This window comes from Pimephales promelas, chromosome 5 (assembly GCF_988280905.1).
Source record: "Pimephales promelas chromosome 5, fPimPro1.hap1.1, whole genome shotgun sequence".
Lineage (NCBI taxonomy): Eukaryota > Metazoa > Chordata > Actinopteri > Cypriniformes > Leuciscidae > Pimephales > Pimephales promelas.
Genome location: NC_142773.1, coordinates 29,901,970 through 29,922,633, shown reverse-complemented (window position 1 = coordinate 29,922,633; position 20,664 = coordinate 29,901,970). Strand labels below are relative to the sequence as shown.

Below are 20,664 nucleotides of genomic sequence, written 5' to 3'. Positions count from 1 at the left end.
GTGTTAGTGAACAGAGTCTTCAATGCCATCCAGTAGTTTTCCACACGCGTAAAACCAGTTCTGTTCCAAGGCCGAAAGGCAAACAAATTTGAGAGCACCATTATGCAAATTGTAAACTTGTTACTTCAGATTATTACTTCAAATTAAGTTAGGGCACAAACTGCAGTGGGCCTACACAGAAAAAGAACATTTATTTTAGTTTGAGCATTGCTGTCTTTTAAAAAAGGGATCTATCTTTGCGATATCTTTGCGCTAAAAGTCCATTGTAAAGTTCAAAAACGTAGGCTACTGTAACTTTAAGAATACAAAACTTCCTCCCTTGTCTCCCAAGCTGATTAGGAAACAAACTGCCTACTTCAGGTCTGACTTGTTTCCATGAGTCGGAATGCTCCTTGTATTACTTGGTCTCCGCCTAAAAGACACCGGAATGTACGCTAATTTCTCCTTTTAGGCTTAACTTACGTGATTGGTGCCATACACTGTAGACTGCACACATGTTCCCATAAGGCCTCAATGAACGGATTTTGAGAGCAGAAAGGGGGCTTAAATATGTAAATGTGTAGCCAAGTTACTGTTACTATTTTTAATATTCCAGATTAGTAATATTAAATCAATATTTTTAAAAGGCAGTTGACTGAGCAAAATCTCTTAGATGGTGTGTGACCATGTTCCATATCACAAATCAGTGTGAAAGCAAAATGGCCAGGATCTGTGCATGACTCAAGAATTTTCAGAGATTCACATTTATGCACATTATTTGAACGTGGTTAGGAAAATTATAAATATCAAACTCACGGTGACATTGCATGTGCCATATTACACAACATTGCCAAAATCAGAAAAAAAAAATGTTTAATTAAGCCTAAAATAAAAGACAAGACAAATTTGCCAGGAGGTGACAAAATTGACCCCACCGGGTACCACTCATCTCCACTGTAAATAGGTTAAAGAGGCTACAATTTGCAAGAGCTCACCAAAATTGGACAGTTGAAGACTGGAAAAATGTTGCCTGGTCTGATGAGTCTCGATTTCTGTTGAGACATTCAAAAGTGTGTGTTCAGACACAAACAAAATGAGAACATAATGGATCCATCATGCATTGTTACCACTGTGCAGGCTGCTGGTGGTGGTGGTGTAATGGTGTGGGGATGTATTCTTGGCACACTTTAGGCCCCTTAGTGCAAATTGGGCACCGTTTAAATGCCAAGGCCTACCTGTGCATTGTTCTCACTAAACTTGCTTAAAGCATATTACTTTGATATCACTGTTTTAAAATACATTATTTCATTCTAAGCATACTGTAACAAAGTTCAGGGAAGAAGGAGGCAGGAACCAGATAATAATGAAAAATAAAACTTTATTTAAACAAAATAAACAAACAAATTACCTGCCAGCAGCCCCTCACGGACGACTGCTGGCTACCGAAAATAAAATATAAAATACCGGCCAGCAGCCCCTCGCGGACGACTGCTGGCTTACCAAAAAAAATATAAAATACAAACAAAAGCAGGCCTGTTCCTCTCTCGATCATCCACTCCGTCGCTCCCCCTTTATGGCTCCGCTCCTTCGTGAGAGATGCAAGACCGGTGTGCTTCACAGGTGCTGCTCATTAGCAATCGCACCACCGGCCTCGCGACTTTCTCTCACGTCCCTCGGCCGTCCTGCTCACCACACATACTACAAACCCATTATAATGTTTACTGACATTTTGCTTGAGACTTACTGATATAAATAAATACACTTTAGTTTATTTTTAAAATAATATTATTTCATAATATTAAACCTAAAGTGTGTTTTAATATCACTATTAGTATAGTATGATCTCTGTATAATATCAGTCTACAAGCTATTTAAAGTGCACCTTAAGTATACTTCCAAGAGTTCCACTTTAGCACAATCAAATATATTTAATAAGTGCCTAACTTTAATTGGACCTCAGCACTATTTCTGGATAACTAAATTTAGCATTGCAAAATTAGTTGTTCCTATTTAGCAGACTTTAAGTATACCAATTTAGTATACTAAAAGTGCAATTGCAGGATATTTATTTTAAGTACACATATATGTAAATATATTTGTAGTATACTTAACATGAAAAAATGTATTTCAAATACATTTAAATTTTTCACTAGGGCTGTAATGTTATGAACTGTTATCTCAGCAAATTCCCTTCAGTTCTTTCTACTGTATTCCCATTTCTCTTTTTTTCTCATTGAAAAACTGTTTGTAATATCTCTTCACAAAGCAGGATTAGCTGTTGTTTGTGCATTATTCATAGTCTTTTCCCAAGTGGTGATCACAGAAAGGGTCAATTCCTTTAATCAGGCTCTTCTGACTATAATTGATTTTCTATGTTTGGACTAAATGATCAATAGGCTAAAGAGAGAGGAGTCAGCTCTGATTCATGAGCCTCATTAAGCATCTGTAAAATGCAAATGAGGTGATTTGTTAGATGCTGGTCAAACCTGTAAATAAAACAACAGACAATATTATATATTGTACAACAGTTAGTTCTGGTCCTAGAATTTGATCGGTTGAGTGTATATTCAGTCCTGAACAGCACTGTGAACCAGCCTCTCATTCAGTTTCAGCAACATTTACTTAATTCAGAATCGAAACAAGTAAATGTCTTAAAGGGTTAGTTTACCCAAAAATGAAATTTCTGTCATGAATTACTCACCCTCGTGTCATTCCAAACCTTTAAGACCTTCATTCATCTTCAGAATACAAACTAAGATATTTATGACGAAATCCTTAAGCTTTTAGGCAGCAATGTCATTGCAATTTTTAAGGTCCAGAAAAATAAGACATTGTTAAAATAGTCCATGTGAACACAGTGCTTCAACCTCAATGTTATGAAGCAACAAATATACTTTTTGTGCGCAGTTTTTTTTTTTTTTTTTGGTGAACTAACCCTTATGAGTGAATCATTAAATCATTAAAATAGCCTAACTGATACATTCAAAACACTGATTCATTCAGAAATGAAACAAGTGCCACAAACACAAACATACTCACAAGGTAAATTGAATGCTTACTCGAGTCACTTCATTATTTAAAGCCACAATATGTATTTTTTCTGCATTAAAAATAGCAAAAATAACTGTATCTATGTTATATATTTCTGTTAGATATGTACTTACATTATCCCGACAGTTTCCACCAAATTTCAAATACGGAGAAATTTATAGTTTAATTCGAAGACACGGGACGTTTCTTTATTTCCGTTTCGTCGCCCGTCTATGGCGTCATATAACCTTTGACTCCTCTATTTTCTCTAACTTCCTTGCGGAACCCGGCGAAACCGCCAAACACAAAGGGGAACACTGGACTACTGCCAATAAAGCAAAGAAAATGACCAAGAAAAAAAAGTAGTACATATTTTTATGTGTAAATCACGTGCCCGCTCACTCTTAACAGACACACTGTCCCCGGTGCTGCTCGCGCATAAAGCGCTCCCCGTTCACAGTAACCGGGTCGTCTCATTCAAATCAGCCAACTGTCGCTGTTAGCGAGCCGCGCACATTGAATACTCTTATGAGTCAGGCTGCGAATGTACGTGCCCGCTTCAGCTCTCTCATGCTTACCAAATAAACGCCTCACCTCCGGCGCCGCGCACTCACTACATTCCCTTTAGCCTTTAGCACATAGTGGATGAATAACGCAAACCCAGTCAAACGTTTGACTGCAGTATCTTATGTGCTTTATAATCCGGTGCGCTCTATATATGAAAAATGTTCTAAAATAGGTCATTCATTGAAGTAGCGTAATATTAATATTTATTTTCGTCTGTATAATAGTTATGGACCACGATTACGCTTTGCCTGCACGTTCTGCTGCTACAGCCAGCTCATAAGCTAAAGCTCAAACGTACCTGAAAAATATGACCCGAGAAGGGTTTGGGACAGGAGAAGCATGACACGGGTAAACATTGGGGTTGCATTTAAAGCTTCTTGACAAGCTAAATCTACAGAGAGATGCCGTATATCCGAATATTTTGTGAAACGATGATGTCATGTCATGAGCTGAGCTGGTTGTCGTTGACAGCGACAACAACTCCCGTGAGCCCACGCTCTTTCCCGACGTCATCAAAGTACGTCTTTTGTTATTATTTTAAACGAGTGACCCCTGGTGGCCAAAAATCGCATACTGTATGTTTAAATGACATACCACCAAAATGCTCAAAGAAAACGACACACTACAGAAGAAAAGGTTCTATATAGAATCTTAAAAGGTTCTATCAGCGCTACATATTTGGAACCCCTAAAAGGTTCTATACAGAACCATTTTTAGGGTTCAATAATAACGTTGAACGACGTTGCTGTCGGATAATAAATGTTCCAACTTCTTCTCCCATCATTGAGTGAGAGGCGCGACGAGGCCACTATACATACTTTTACAAAGCTACTCAAGGACAGTTCATCACCACTGCATTGTTTCCTGTCTGTGGCTCCAACACCTACTTACCTAATGCGACAGCGTAAGGGACTTATTGTGTCCAGGAGTAAAGAGTTTTGTCCAGGAGTTTTATTCCACATACTCTTAAACTGTTTTTTTTAAAATAACTTACAGGTCCTGCTTGTATTTAGCCTGATGTATTTCAGACTTTTGTATGCATTTGTTCGACTCTTTTAAACTTTTTAACAAGGTATATAGACGCTTCCATCAGACACGTTGCCATGGTGATGAGCTGGCCCAAAGTTAACTTCCGTTCTGTTCGTTTATTAGTGTTTACTGGATAATATGGCATTGACAACAAATGCAGTGAAAGTTAAGGTTATGAGCAGGTTGTTGAGCTGTGGGGTGCAACCTGACCAAGGGAGCAAACGCAATTTTTAAAAATAAAAATGTCAAGGTTTCCTATGAGGGAGACGGTGGTATTAAAATAGCCTAGCTATGTTTATCTGAGTGATAACCGGTAAAGTGTTTCCCATACATTTATTAGTGGCAGCCCACCGCATTATCAGCGCTGACCGCCACATATTGATTTCCGTGTTTTTAACAATTTGTGATGGGAAAAGTTGTAATTGACTGCAGAGTAGCGTGCAGCGCATATTCGCACGCTCTCTCTCTCTCGCTCGCAAACACATTGACAGCGGACCAGTCTGTGTATTGAATGGTTAGTATCATAAACAGGGCTGCACAGATCCATCCAACATGCTGTCAATGTGGAGACCCACCTTAAAAAAGGTTAGCAAGCATGTAAGAAGCCTAGCTAATAAGGAGAGCTATGTTAACCTTATCAAACCCCGCCGTCGCGCTCGGTACATTTTTTTTAACACTTCGGTAAATCAGACACGTCGGTAGAAAAACATCTTGTCTCCAATTTTTGTTCAACGGGTCTGGTAGTGTCACATTTCAGTTTGGCCAGGTAACATTTATTTTCTTTGACTGGCAAGAAATACCAGCTACTAAGGTTATTTACTTGTTATGGAATGTCTCCGCAAGTCTGCCGGAAGTTAAGTTTGGGCCAGATTAATGCACATGCGCAGTACCGTTTGTTTATGTTGTCACTGCTGAAAGCGTCTATATGGTTGTCTTGAGTATGTGTACTGTTTGATACATTTCAGGGTTTTGTTCCTCAATATCCTGCCTTGTCAAACTCTTAAATGAATGAATGAATGAATGAATGAATGAATGAGAACCCTATAGGGTTCTTTGGAACCAGGAAAAAGGTTCTATATGGAACCTTTTGTGTTAATTCATTATCATTTGTTTTGTCCTTTCTGAATTAAATATTTCATATTATTGACAACCATCAAGTTACCTAAAATGTATTTATGAATGCATGTGAATGATCACAAAATTCAAGATATGGGGGTTATAAAATATGTTTATCATTTTATGTAGTTAATCAATTTCACACGAAGAGTGCCATTTCAGTTTTTCTCCTCCAAAAATCAGATTAAAATGTGATATTAAGTTACTACAACAGTTTAATAAACAATAATTTAATTACAACTACAAAATGTTGCAGAATAATGAATGAATAGCCTATAAAGAACCTTTGTGCCAAAAGGGTTCTTTCTTGTCTTTAGCATAAAAGGTGAGTAAAGAACCCTATGCTTCATATATAGAACCCCAATGAAGCCTTTTTTCTAAGAGTGTACCTCTTTGGAGTATTTATCTGATAGAGGAAATGTCATTCATACTTACCTTCACTCATCATTGCTGATTGGTGGAGAGCTAGAGGAGGGGCCTACACTCAGCATGCCAGACCGTGGCTGTGGGGGCATGAGTATCTCACTCGCCTGCCTGCCAAGTGCTGGGAGCACACTGGAGACTGAATGCTTCACTCTGGATACTGCATGCTGCTGTGTGCACTTCAACAGAGTCAGTGTTTATAGATTCAGTCAGATGTCGCTGTCTCCTATCCTTTAATTCTCTGACATGTTTTTATCTCTATTTTTACATTGTGTTCTAATGTAGGAGGCTCTTGCAGCCCTTTGTTGGATGTTTTTGCTGCTTTGGAGGAAAAGTTATCACAGAGGGAAGGTGACGGATGTTTGCTCATTATCTGCTTCGTTTGATCTACATGCCGGAGAATGTCCAACGTGAACCCAATGAATTGATCAGACTGAATTAGCTACAGGTCAAACCACTGACCACAGACATTCAGGGAAATGAACACCTCCCATCATCACGGACTGCATCATTCGCACCGGAATCACAGCCAAGGAGCTCTGTCGGTGGGAAAGCCTGGGCAGGGTGACAGAGGATCAGCCTCGGGATGCTATGAGCAGCTGCTCATCTCCACAGAGGTCTTCCTCGCGCTCGGGCTTGTCAGTCTCCTGGAGAACATTCTGGTGATTGCGGCTATTGTCAAGAACAAGAACCTTCATTCTCCCATGTACTTCTTTATCTGCAGTTTAGCCGCAGCAGACTTGTTGGTGAGTGTCTCCAATGCTTCAGAAACGGTCGTGATAGCGCTCATCACGGGGGGCAACCTGACCAACCGCGAAAGCATTATCAAAAACATGGACAACATTTTTGACTCAATGATCTGCAGCTCGCTGTTAGCCTCCATTTGGAGTTTGTTGGCCATCGCAGTGGACCGCTACATCACGATCTTCTATGCCTTGCGCTACCACAACATCATGACCCAGCGGCGGGCGGGCACCATCATAACCTGCATCTGGACCTTCTGCACGGTCTCTGGCGTGCTCTTCATCGTGTACTCGGAGAGCACCACCGTTCTCATCTGCCTTATCAGCATGTTCTTCACCATGTTGGCCCTCATGGCCTCGCTCTACGTCCACATGTTTCTTCTAGCCCGGCTGCACATGAAGCGCATTGCTGCCCTTCCTGGCAATGGCCCTATCTGGCAGGCAGCAAATATGAAGGGGGCCATCACCATCACTATCCTGCTGGGGGTATTTGTAGTGTGCTGGGCTCCGTTTTTCTTGCACCTCATCCTCATGATCTCCTGCCCCCGGAACCCCTATTGCGTCTGCTTCATGTCTCACTTCAACATGTATCTGATCCTCATTATGTGCAACTCTGTCATAGACCCTCTCATCTATGCCTTCAGGAGCCAAGAGATGAGGAAGACCTTCAAGGAGATTTGCTGCTGCTGGTATGGACTGACCTCTCTGTGTGCATAAGGTTTTCTGTTTGACGTTAAAGGGACACCAGGCAAGACAGCCCATTCTCACCCCCAAGGCGTCACTTAACTGACGCCTTGGGAAGCATTTGGACATGCTTCAATATCTGACGCTTTAGGCGCCCTTTAGCGTCAGTTAGATGACGCCCTAGGATCGCGTGTACCCTACCCCCACCCCACACCTAAACCTAACCGCGTCCTCTAACTGACGCTTTCCTTTAGCGTCAGTTAGATGACGCCGTAGAATCACCTAAAACGTCAAATATTGAAGCATGGTCAAAGGTGACGCCTTGGGGTGAGAATGCGTTGGGCAAGAATGCTGTTTTTGTCAAACAGCGACCCCTAGAGTAACTGTGGAGTACTTGTTTTTAACGTTACTGTCGTAAATACCACTCACGGAGGGCATGACGTGTTACGTAGTATACAATAGTACATTGTGTTTAATTTGTCGTTTAATGAGATCTAATATATGTTGTTAGTGGGATAATTTTAACGTGATTAAATGCATATCCCCGTGAACTTCAATTGTCCAGAGGAAGAACTTTTGCCATGTGTGTCACAGGTTCTGGTTTCTAATCCCTACTAATAGTATTGTTTATTTTTCCTCATCAACACTGATTGTTTATTAGTGGCTGTATTTCAAGCAGGGACATGTTTTTTGTGCATTGGGTTTTATGATTTCACCGTAATGAGTCTCTCAGTCCTCGCAACGGATTGAGCAATGAGCGCGCGTCCGTTTGAAGATCACAACAGAACACTGAATCCACTGAAACTGATCGCAGCGGCTTTGGTCAGTTGATTTCAAAAACAACACATTTTAGATCGCCTCTTATTTAACAAAGGAAATAAATGAATCTACTAGAGTTACCTGGAGATGTTTTATTTGTTTGTATTGGTACATCCGTGCTGCGAGATGTTTCGATGGGGACATATCACACGCAAATTACGGCTATGCTCGCGTCTGACTCCTCGCTCGGTCAGTCTGCTGTTTCCTCTTTCTCTGTTCCTCAGACAATGCTTTCATAGCTTTCTATATTTATATGCCGGCTCAGCCATGACGATAGTGTGACAAACTCCATCCTTCTCGATCTTGTTCCTGGATATGTGCAGTGTTGCCGAAAAGGAATATGGAATTACATCGCGAGAGCTGATATCACACGATACTTCCTGATGCTGAGGCTGGCGGCTCGCCGCACTGAAACTGCAAGTGAGATTTTTCCGCTCACAGGCACCAGGGGGGGTCGAGACGCCCCCCATTCAACCCGAAAGAAGTCATATAACTATTTCAATAACTCTGAAGCTGTTAAATTACGCTAAAATAACTGCATAGTGTCCCTTTAAGATATTGATTATGAGACGTTGGCTTACAAGATAGCACAAGGCAACAAATGGATGATCCTGAGAATATAGAAGATCTAATTACACTGCATAGCTTTGCACATTTATTTGATGCCCAGAGAAAGCTGATACTTTGGCTGTGCTGACCATAAAAAAGAAACCTTATCGAGATGGGCTCATTTTAATGACTCAAGGATTCGGTTCAAATATTTTTAATTAATTTACTTATTATTTTGGTGTTTACTCATATGTACAAGACTTTCATTTTATCTGCTTAAGACATCACAAGTGGCAATATTTAAAGCAGTATGAAATTTATGCTTTGTGTTATTCAGTGACTCATGTACAATGTGCTTGGCAACTGTGATTATGTTCTGTTAGTAGGTTGGGTTGGTACTTTATTATCCAGCCGTACGACCATTGCAGTAGTTTGATACATGTGATACAGACTGCATTCATTTTTATATTTTGTATGTTAAGATCATTATTATTATTTTTTTACAATGCCATCTGATTGTGCAATTAAAAAAAAATAGCAATTATGCCTCATCATTATGTCTTGGTTGACATTTTCCTTTCTTCCCAGCTTCAGTGTCATGAAGCTCAAAAGGTACTGTAAATCTCCATATCATCTAGATGATTGCCTACAGGGTCATAGAAGCTATTTATTTTGTTAGTCTTTTTAAAGGTTAACCTATTGTGCTGTATAGTCTCATCTTGTGCAACAACATAAGAAAGAATTTCTGTCTGTTTGCACATTCACAAGCTCTCATTTAGATCCACTCTTTTCCTTTCTTCCAATAATATTATTTGTCCTTTAAATCAAAGCCAAATCCACTGAATGTACTAAAAAAAAATATTATGATTATTTCTCTCAGCATGCTGAGGTCTAGTACCTGCATGAGTAATCATTTGGCATTCCTGTTAGCAGGTTTAAACCAACTCTAGGGTAACTGCATTCAAATTTGCTCTTGACGCTGTCGAAAGATTCGTGGGCGCTCTGACGTAGATCGAATCTTGGTCTTTTTTAAAGCTTTATTTAAAGGGGCCGCAACGCAAACAGCCTGTTGATCGTCATTTTTGCAGACTGACCAAGTAGGGTATAAGTTAACCTCACTTATCCTCCATAAGTTAACCTCGTGAAATCCTCGCCGGAGGTCGGTGTGAACGCACAGTAAGGCTATATGCGATTCCTCATTAAAGGCACACTATGCAAGAATTGTACCTTAATATAACAGATTCAAAGTCATTTCGGTGGTAAACAAACTCATAGTAGGGCAAATCATCCTGGTAGTAAAGCTTGGGGGGCACGTTGCTGGAAAAACCAGTGGAGCACCCCTGACAAATCTCGCGAGAATAACGGCATGCTTTACGCCAACGACGTCACACACATCAACAACAATATATGAAGCATGAAGACACTTGCGTGCATTTCAGACCTGATACTCGATGATTGAAAAGTAAAGAAAACGTGGTCGGAAGAGAAAAAGAAAAGAAAAGATAATCTGACCGGGCGAGGAGGTCGAGTTCCACTCGGTCAGGCTTTTCCATAGATGGGGCTTTTCACTTGTTGGCGCAAACTAAAAAGCAGCACTGGATGCAACAGTGATGCTGACCTGGCGTTCTTGTTGATGGACTAGCAAGTAAATATTTCTAAGTTTGTTTGCATTTTATTTTATTTGCATTTATATTTAATGAATAAAAAGAGTCCGCAAAGGCGATAGATTGAAAAGCGCGTCAGAGTGGAGACTGCGCATGCGCCGCCACATAGGGTGACCAAACATCCCGAAAAATTGGGGACAGTCCCAACATCTAAGCTGTTGTCTCCAATCCAGCCGTAATTGTCCTGAAAATTATACTAAAGCAAAATCTTGAGTTGTTATTGTCAAATAAATATTAAAAACTGTCCACAGAGGTTGAGTCGGCCCCCACCAGCGGCTCATTGGCTACCGCATTTTTTCTGTTTCTTTTTTTGAAGTTCTACAAAGATGTAGGTGCGAATTTAGGTATACATTGATAAGCAATTTTTCATTAATTCGTTTCGTTGACATGGCTGTTGTACCGGAACCACAACACGCCATTTTTTAGTGGCAGACTAATGACAGTCTTTTGAACTTTGAAAAAAAAAAAAAAATTTGGTTCAGGTTTGAAATTCATTATCTTTTGTTATAGGCTATGTAGTTTATGGGAGGCCTATTGTATATCATAATAGGCCTACCCATAAACACCCCCTATTTAAAGGCACAATATGCAAGATTTGTACTTAAATATAACAGCTTCAAAGGGGTATCAGGCCGTGAGTGCAGGGATGCTCTGCGTGAGTGGTATTTACGACAGTAACGTTAAATACAAGTACTCCACAGCGACTCTAGGAGTCGCTGTTTTACAAAAACGGATTTCCTGCATAGTGTGCCTTTAAAAACACATTTAGATCTCATAAAATAGTTAAGTGTTGCCTAACAAAAACCTACACAGCATAAACACTCTTGTTATTGAAGTGGTGAAAAACACTTTTTAAAACACTTAAAAATTATGAAGCAACATGAGCAGATTTAAATTGAATGCCCCAATCAACACTATTACTTGATTTAGTTTAAATGTGCAGTTCCATTTTTGGCTAAAGCCCCTATTAATTTACGCACGCTCTGCCTAATGGCTGAGCTGGTGCCTGACCCTCTGTAAATACTAAATTTCAATTTTTGGACACTTCTTCATAATTGCATGTGGTTTTGAGCCAATCACCTAAGCTGCCAAATCTCTCTGGAGCCACATTGAAAAACAAACAAACAAAAAAACAAAGACAAAAAAACAAACATGAAAAACTAGCTGATGGCACTACAAGCTGCTGACACCAACCCTTCATATTTATGAGAGCGTGAGACAGACAGAGAGACAAAGCAAGAAGAGAGTGAGAGCAAAGTTGGAAGAAAGTCAAATACCCAACCCTGGTCACTAAGCCAGGGAAGTATCCTAGTGAGGACACACAGGTTCGATGTTTCTCTTACTCTGGGAAGTGGATATGACAAAGTACAAAAATATTCTTTATTGGACAAAGATAAAATGCTGGCGTGCCATTCAGTTAGGCTCAATCATAACCACAACACACAGGACCCGTGATTACCAGAAGCCGGACGAGCTAGTGCCAGATGTCGCTAACATCAGGGATGGTTAAGGAGCACCCACACGTGCACTACACTTCACACGTCAACCAAGATCAATCACTATGGGTTGCTGACCACACACTGTGTCTCATCAGGACCTGCCACCAAAACAGAATAACTAGCCCTCCTGCTCCGGACTCACAGTGCCTGAAACAAGAAAAACGATAAATAAATAAAAAAATAATAATAAATACATAAAAAAATAAAAAAATAATACCCATATGTGGGTATCCAATTTACAGGACATAATATACAAGACATAAAATAAAATGCACAACTAAAAAAAAAAAAATAACACAATCCATTTATCGGTTGCAGTGATTGTGAATAGATCACTGTGGACCAACCTGACCAGGCTTAACAGGACGGTTACCACTTACAATCCCCCGTTCTTTAGAACATGCAGAGGATAACTTGCAGTGAACAAAAGCAAAGAAACATTATTCACAAAAATAAATAAATAAATAAATGAAGATAGCACACAAAAATAATAAAGAAATCAAAACACGCAAAATAATAAATGAACAAAATTACAAAATAATAAAGCAAACACTAAAAATACCCAAAAATAAAAATAAAAACACAAAATAAATAATTTAATAATTAATTAAATAAATAAATAATAAGCAAGAGATAAAAAGTTCAAAGATGAGCTGAAATACACAGATACAGAAACCCCATAATAACTATTAAAAAAAATACAGCCAAGAGCCAGAACTACCAGTAGCCAAGCAGCAATACCTACGACGCTAAATGCATCAAGTGCATTTGTACATCAAGCGTTGGTATCCAGCAAACATCATGTGTTGCCAATGTGCGCAAACCCAACGTTGCTTTTCCGCGAACAGTCCAGCACCTGACAAGGGAAACACTTAATTTAAAGTCCGTATGGTTCGAGCATAACAACAATCAGCCGTCGCATTCACCTCCAGAGCACCAGACAGATGCTAATAATGACATGCTAGAAGGATGTCACACATTAACGCAATCTCCGCTGGCAACACCGCCACCTTTATATACACCCCTGGAATGAAACACTGATTATAATATGATTATCATCTGATTATAAAGGTATAGGGCCTACCTGCGTGCATCTATAGGGCGGAGTCAATATCTACAGAGAGGACGTCACCAAACAGCGGCACTTCACTACATAGAGACTATAGGCAACACTTGACTGTTACTCAATTATTTGGTAAAAAAAGAAAAGAAAAGAAAAGAAAAGCAGATTCATCATCAGGTCACCTCTGAGTAACCTAATATTAATCAGTTTAAGTGTGACCCAAAGCCCTTCTTTGAGCTTTCTTTCTTCTGAAAGTAATTACAATCCATTTACATGTAGGCTAAGTCTCAAGATTGAGTTTCTCAGATTGCTATCATAAGTGCCTTAACAATCATCTCTTTTGTCACATTTCACATTTTCATCTCTGAATAAAACACCTTCTCTGAACACGTGACATGATAAATGCTTCTGCAACGTAGGCTACACAGTAGATGTACACTGCTTGAAAAGATCTTTTAAAAATAAAAATGCTAATGTGTAAAATGGAGACTATTTCATCCTGTACAGAGAAGCAGATGCACTGAAATTATTTGTGAAAGGCTCCATTTCCCAGCATTTTAAGCTTGACTATATATCTAGTCATTTATTTGAAGAAAGAAGGGGAAGATACAGCAATGAGCAAGAGCATTGGTCTTGACAATAAAGCCTGCCCTGCACTGACCCTTTCTCTATTATTAAGATTCATTTTGTTAAATGACAGTTTTGATATTGGCTATATTCTTTATGCTTTCAGTAAATAATTTTTTTAAAGGTAATCAGAAGAAGTTAACTGTTTGAGCTATAGTTTTATCAGTGAATTTGTGCATTGTTTTGGGGGAGTTTCTAAACTCTTTCATCTGAATATTTTATAAAATTGGCAGGGCAGATAATGAAGGCTTATAAGCGACTGTATTAATAATTAATGTAATAATTGCTAATTAAAAGGATGTGTTTTGTGTTCTGTTAAATTAATGGAGGGTGGTTTAATTTAAAGTGACCATCATGGATAATCATGTTCCTTCTAAATAAGCTGGACCTTGTTCAAACACATGAACTGGGGATTGTCAATATAGGAAGAAAGCTGGTAAATGTCTGAAGTAAATGTACAACATACATTATGTGTGCTTTGTTACATTGGATATCTATTGTTATAAGTTCAAATTAAGGCTCTGAACCGGCTCGAAAAAAACAAACAAAAAAACCCCCAGAAACAGAAACAAACTAAATTCCAACAGGAGTATTAACAAAAATGAAATCAAGTTTAAATGTTTTGAACAGAAATGCTTATTTGAAATTAGCATCGGTTAATAACGTTATTTTATCATTTTGTTTAAGATTTTAATTTTGAATTCAAATATATTACTCCCTATGCAAATAAAACACAAATATTGGCACATGATACACGTGAGTGAAATGTCAGTTGTCACGTCTGTCATCCTATAGTCGCAAGGGTGCTGGCATTAGCTAATATTTTACCACGGCAAGTTATTTCGAACCCGAAATAACAAAAATATTCAGAATTTTTTTTTTATGAATAAACATGTCAAAGTTAGTATTATGGTCAGACATTTGCGTGTATTTATTTATTTATTTTTTTCAAAATCAAGCTCAAATTGAGTTGCAAGGTTTTCACCAGCGGATGTCATAAACTTACGTACAGGTTAAAAAGGTTATTGTATGTGGGTGCTCAGTTTTTTCCTGTCGTTTAATACATTTGGCTAGACATTTGGCACGTCTCATTTTCCTCTTTTCCACCAAGGTGGGGGAGGGGATGGGATCATTAGCATGATAAGCTGCCATTTTTTAAATAGCAGCTAATCATGCTAATAGCAGCTCTATTGTAATCTCCGTTAATGCCAGTTACGGCGAGCTGCACGAACATGCCAACCCGATCTCACGACCAAGTCGTACGAATTCGACGAATGATTAAAAAGTGGCTAATTCGTAACAATTAATACGATTTTGCTAAATCATACATATTTTACGAATTGGCCAATTCGTATGAATTCGTACGAATGACCTACCCCTGACCCCGCCCCTAAACCTAACCATCACGTGGGCTTAGACAAATCGTAGGAATTAGTACGAGTGAGGTCGTACGAATTAGTACGAATTAGACACTTTTTAATCATGCGTCAAATTCGTATGAATTGGTCGTGAGATAGTGTTGAACATGCTGGATTCGCCGTGTTTGGATACCGATGTAGGTTTGCAAAGCATAAGTAGTAACGCATCGACCGCCATTGTTGATGGAAGGCTTGTTCGAGATGCATCGGAGCGCCATGGTCTGATCGGAGCTGCAGGAGTGTTTGGAGAGCATACGACTCCTTTTGCTTTTGGATTGCTCTGGCTGTTCGAGATTCGTAGTGCCGATCTAGCGTTGCTGGGCAACATGAGATGTATACAGTGACGTAAGATATGGCACTGTGATGACTCTGAGCCAGCACCTGGTTCTTGTTGGTGGAAAAGGGCTTGATTGAGGAGATTGAGAACCATTTGATTGAATCTGAGAACCCAACACTATCTCACGACCAATTCGTACGAATTCGACGCATGATTAAAAAGTGGCTAATTCGTACTAGTTCGTACGACCTCACTCGTACTAATTCATACGATTTGTCTAAACCCACGTGATGGTTAAGTTTAGGGGCGGGGTAAGGGGTAGGTCATTCGTACGAATTCATACGAATTGGCCAATTCGTAAAATATGTACGATTTAGCAAAATCGTATTAATTCGTACGAGTGAGGTCGTATGAATTGTTACGAATTAGCCACTTTTTAATCATTCGTCGAATTCGTACGACTTGGTCGTGACATCGGGTTGGAGAACCACATTCATTTTCTTGTATTATTGGGTGCTATGAATGTCTATCAAGTACGTATAGCTCATAACCAATCGTTTCAATTATACCAGGTGACGTATGTAGAGCGACAGAAATTAGACGAGGAAGAAGACGATGGGTCAGAGATTTATGTGTACACGTTGGCGTATGTATCTAAGGCTGCATCGAAAGGCAACTTTGTGTCTGCTGAAAAAAAATTGCACTGCGTAAAGGCAGCATGGGGAAACCCAGGCTAACATTTGGCCAAAATCTTGTATTAAAAGATGAAGTGCTTTATTTACCCTTGACTCCATTGCAGTGTTGTAATGTAACGGAGTACAAATACTTCGTTACTGTACTTAAGTAGAAATTTCACGTATCTGTACTTTACTTCGCTATTTAAATGTATGACAACTTTCACTTTTACTCCACTACATTTCCTAGATAAAATGTATACTTTTACTCCGCTATATTTCCACTATGCATCTTCGTTACTCATTACTACAAAATAAAATCAGAAGAAATGTGTGCGACTGCAATAAGGGAGGTTTGGCGAATCACTGCGCTAGATTGCATCACGCTACGCTACGCACGCTCTTTTTCAGTGCGAATGCTTGTTTGTTGCCATTGCCAAAGGAGGAGGAAGCAGCACAACTGTAGCTATACCGCCATGGAAGCACCTGAAGGACCTGCCGTTATCACAGACGACCACCCCGACGATAGTGATGAAGATAACGTTATACACCCGTGGCCGTATTTGAAAGAAATGTTTTTGTACATTGGATCGAAAGATTCTTCCTACCGGATGAAGTGCCTCTTATGCCTACCGAAAAAAAATGAAATTTTGTCGTTCAAAAACTCTCCGTCCAACCTGAAGAAGCACATCGAGGTAGGTTAAATTAATAGTTATTCAGTAATGCCACCATATAAGAGTGATTCAACATAGTTATCATAAGCCGTATTAGAGATATCTGGCTAACGTGATGGCCAGGCTAATGTCTGCTTGTTAACAATGCTAATTAGCTGATATGGCGCACATGTTTAACTAACCCTAACTTCAACGTTAACGTTGAATTTAATTTAACAGAGAACTCTCAAATACATGTACTGAAACACACTTAACTGGTCTGGTATAGCATAACGTTAACTGCTGGGCCAAATATTTCCTCAGGTACGCTAATGTTAGATTGAGAAATATTATTTGAAAACTGCGTTAATCAGTGGGAGGTTATAAAGTGTTAAGGGCTAAGTGCAGATGATTTATTGAGATTGTAAAAAAAACACTGGGTGGATTTTTATCATTCTAGGGTGGTTTTGCTCACACACTGCCAACACACATTTATGTTCAAACACCATGTAAAAGTGAATTCTCCATAAGGTGCCCTTTAATGTTAATTACCTCAAAACTCAGTGGTTATTGGATAATGTTGGGCTAATGTTATAAATTGTGAATATAGGCTTGCATTATTGATCAAAGTCACAGTGCTTTTTTCTTTCTTAGTAGAGCATCTAACTTAAGGTACATGCAGTATGAGATAAACAATAACACAAGTACAGTAAAGGCTACAAAACACAAACAACAGTTAATAGTGTTTTTAGTGTTAATAGTGTTAATTGTCTAGTAAGGGTGGCAATCGGAGTGTTTAGAATTCTCTGTTATATATATATATAAACTTTTTACTTTTACTTCAAATACTTAAGTACATTAAATATCAGAAAATTACTTTTGATACTTAAGTACAGTATATATCAGATACTTTAAGACTTTTACTTAAGTAATATTCTAAAAGGCAACTTTCACTTCTACCAAAGTCTTTTTCTTGTATGATACTTGTACTTTTACTCAAGTATTGCTTTCTAGTACTTTATACAACACTGCTCCATTGTGAAAAAAGCCCCGGCAGTTACTGTACGTCTTTCACTGGCTGAGGAAGTTCAACTTGCCGCATGGACTGCCGATGTAGTTCTATTAGGCATTGAGTCTGTCATCTGCACTTCAATAGCTGTCTGGTTTGGCTCAGCTACAAAATCAGACATCAGAAGACTACAGAGGACAGTTCAGACTGCTGAGAGGATTGTTGGTGCTCCTCTGCCCACCCTCTAAGAACTTTATACATCCAGAGTGAGAAAAAGAGCCCAGAAAATCACACTCGATGTCTCACTGGATTTGAACACTGTGCAAAGGTCAATTTTTGACAATACCCTACCTCTTCTTATTCCATGAGTTGTATATAGCACACCTGAACATACCAATTTCTCTTTTTATTTAAATATTTACATATGTACAGTTGTTGTCTCTGTGTACTAGAAGCTTCTTCGGATGTCATCAAAACAAAATTGTGTGTGCAAACACTTCAGCTCCTTCTGATAATGAGTTTGTGATTTGTGAGTCTTTTTTTCCTATTGGAAATTGCACTGCAAAACCAAAATAAATGCATGCGCTTTTATGCTCAAAGAACCAAACCAGCTCAATAAATAGAGTCACTAAGAGCTATCTGAATATCTGACAAGAGACTCCATTAAATTCTGCTGAGTATAGAGCATACATCTTTGGATTGATTTTTACACACCGTATATTTGATGAATGTGGACTTCTGTGATAACAGCATCATCCATCTGGGCTCAGTTGAGCTGTTCAGCATGATGATATGCAGCCACTGAGCCACCTGACACTATCACTCAATTTGGCTGATGACTGCGCTGTGACAGAATTGCTTATAGTGTTAAAGGCAGATTTGTGTATCTGTTCATTGCGTCTTATTTAATTCAATTTGTGAATGAGAAGAAAATTGTAATATATATTTTATAAGATTGATCAATGGACGTTTATTCCTTTTGACCTAATTAAAGGTATTTTCATTTTAATATATATTTTAATACATTTCCCTCTGTCCTGAAGCAGTGAATTTGCAGGCATGTTGTAATGCATTTTATATGTATTGTTTCCTGGGTGGACTTTTATGTTTAGTTTGTTTCTGTTTTGTTTTCAGTTTTGTAGTCTTTTTGTAGTTCTTTTGGTTACTTTGTTCCTCGTATTAGTATTACTTGTATTCCTAACCTTCATGTTTCCTGTTTTTTTAATCGAAATCCCTGCACTTAGTTCCTTGTCTGCCTTCCTTGCCTCCTTAAAATAATAAGTAAGCCAAAGTAATGAAAATATTCATTGCTCTTTACAACATTAGCATAATGTGGAATATTATATATATATTATAATGTGGAATATTCATATTAGCTTTGGATGGAAACCAAAGCTCCAATTGAAATTAAAATTTAAGAGATATTCCGAAAGGGAATGAGAGAAAAATGGCAAAACATAATTTAATTATTTTTCTAAACCAAACGAACCATGAAAGTGAGAACCAGTTTCAATTACACCTTCAAGATAACTTAGCTAATGCCGTAAGATGATATTCACAATCACGGTGAGCCACAAAGGACAGTCTATTTCTGCCTTACATTGGTACTTTGCAAGAAGAGGGAATGGCTGTGAATAAAATGCATCCATTAGGGAGTTTAAAAGCTGTGGCAATGGTGTTCTCTAAGATGCCTGCCTCATCACAGTGATATTTTGTGCAGATGAGAACATTCATATCCTGGCACAACACCCCCAGACATAATGTCTAACAGACCTTTGAGATGCAGTTTCTGTTTAGTGCTTCGTTCTGTAAAAAAAGACAAATGCGAATGACATTTAGTCTCATGTACCAATGCTTAATTTACATCGCACATTTTTAATTGACTGAGTCATAATATTGGATTTTAATTGAAAACCATCATCAGCGCCCTTAAGCCGTGAGACATGTGTGCACACTTGACGACTGTATTATGAATGTAATTTGATATTACGACTGATCATGCCCAAACGTGCTGAGTCGCGTTTAATCAGTGTTCGCAGTTGGTGTTTAAAATTTGCTGTAGTTGTGGAAACAGTCTGTGAGTGTGTTCAGTTTCAGCAGGTCGTTAAGTGTGTTAAACAACGTTAAGAGATTTGATTCCCAATTTCTCAGGGAATAGTCCTTTCTCAATCTGTGTTCATGAACTCATTCATATTTTGGATGAACATGAACTGAACGTACTGTATTACTACCTGTCCCTGATGAACGTTACATTCTGGTGAAAATTGATTAGAACAAATCATGCAGTACTATTAAGGTCTGTGTAATTTTTGGTCATTAGATTTCATCTTTGGAATGGAATAATGAGAAATGACAATTATGATGGGTTCATAATAATGATTATGGGTTCAATATTTTATTTTGCACATGCTAACATGCCCCTTTCATCTGATTGGTCAAACCGCTCCGCCTTCAGTAAAGCTTTTCTTTCTGTCTGTGTGAGTGACCTACTCAGCACACGAAGATAAATACGCTTAAGTTGTGGCAATCAGCATTGGAGAGGAAAGTTTTCTTAGCTTGCATCAACATTAGCGTTTGAATAGCGCACACTCTCAGTGGGCATGGTCACATTAGCAAATCATATGCTATAATTAGGTAAAGGGAAAAAGAATGAAATCTCTCTCTTTTCAAACAAAGAATAGTTGTTTTTTTATATAAATTACTTCATTTAAAAGAAGAGAATTTCAGCTTCATAAATAGAAATCGTTCGTGTCTCTGTGACAAGTTTTTACTGAGTTACAGTTCATTTTTCAAACGCGTTTCAGAATGAACTTCACTGACAGAGACATGGCAAAACGCGCA

At 38.7% G+C, this 20,664-nt stretch overlaps 1 protein-coding gene across 1 annotated transcript; it reads left to right on the top strand.

Moving 5' to 3' along the window:
* Nucleotides 1-6,266: 6,266 nt before the first annotated feature.
* Nucleotides 6,267-9,861, top strand: mc4r (melanocortin 4 receptor). Its single transcript, XM_039675966.2, has one exon. The coding sequence runs from the start codon at nt 6,624-6,626 to the stop codon at nt 7,602-7,604; it is 981 nt and encodes a 326-aa protein (XP_039531900.1). The 5' UTR covers nt 6,267-6,623; the 3' UTR covers nt 7,605-9,861.
* The last annotated feature ends 10,803 nt before the right edge of the window (nt 9,862-20,664 follow it).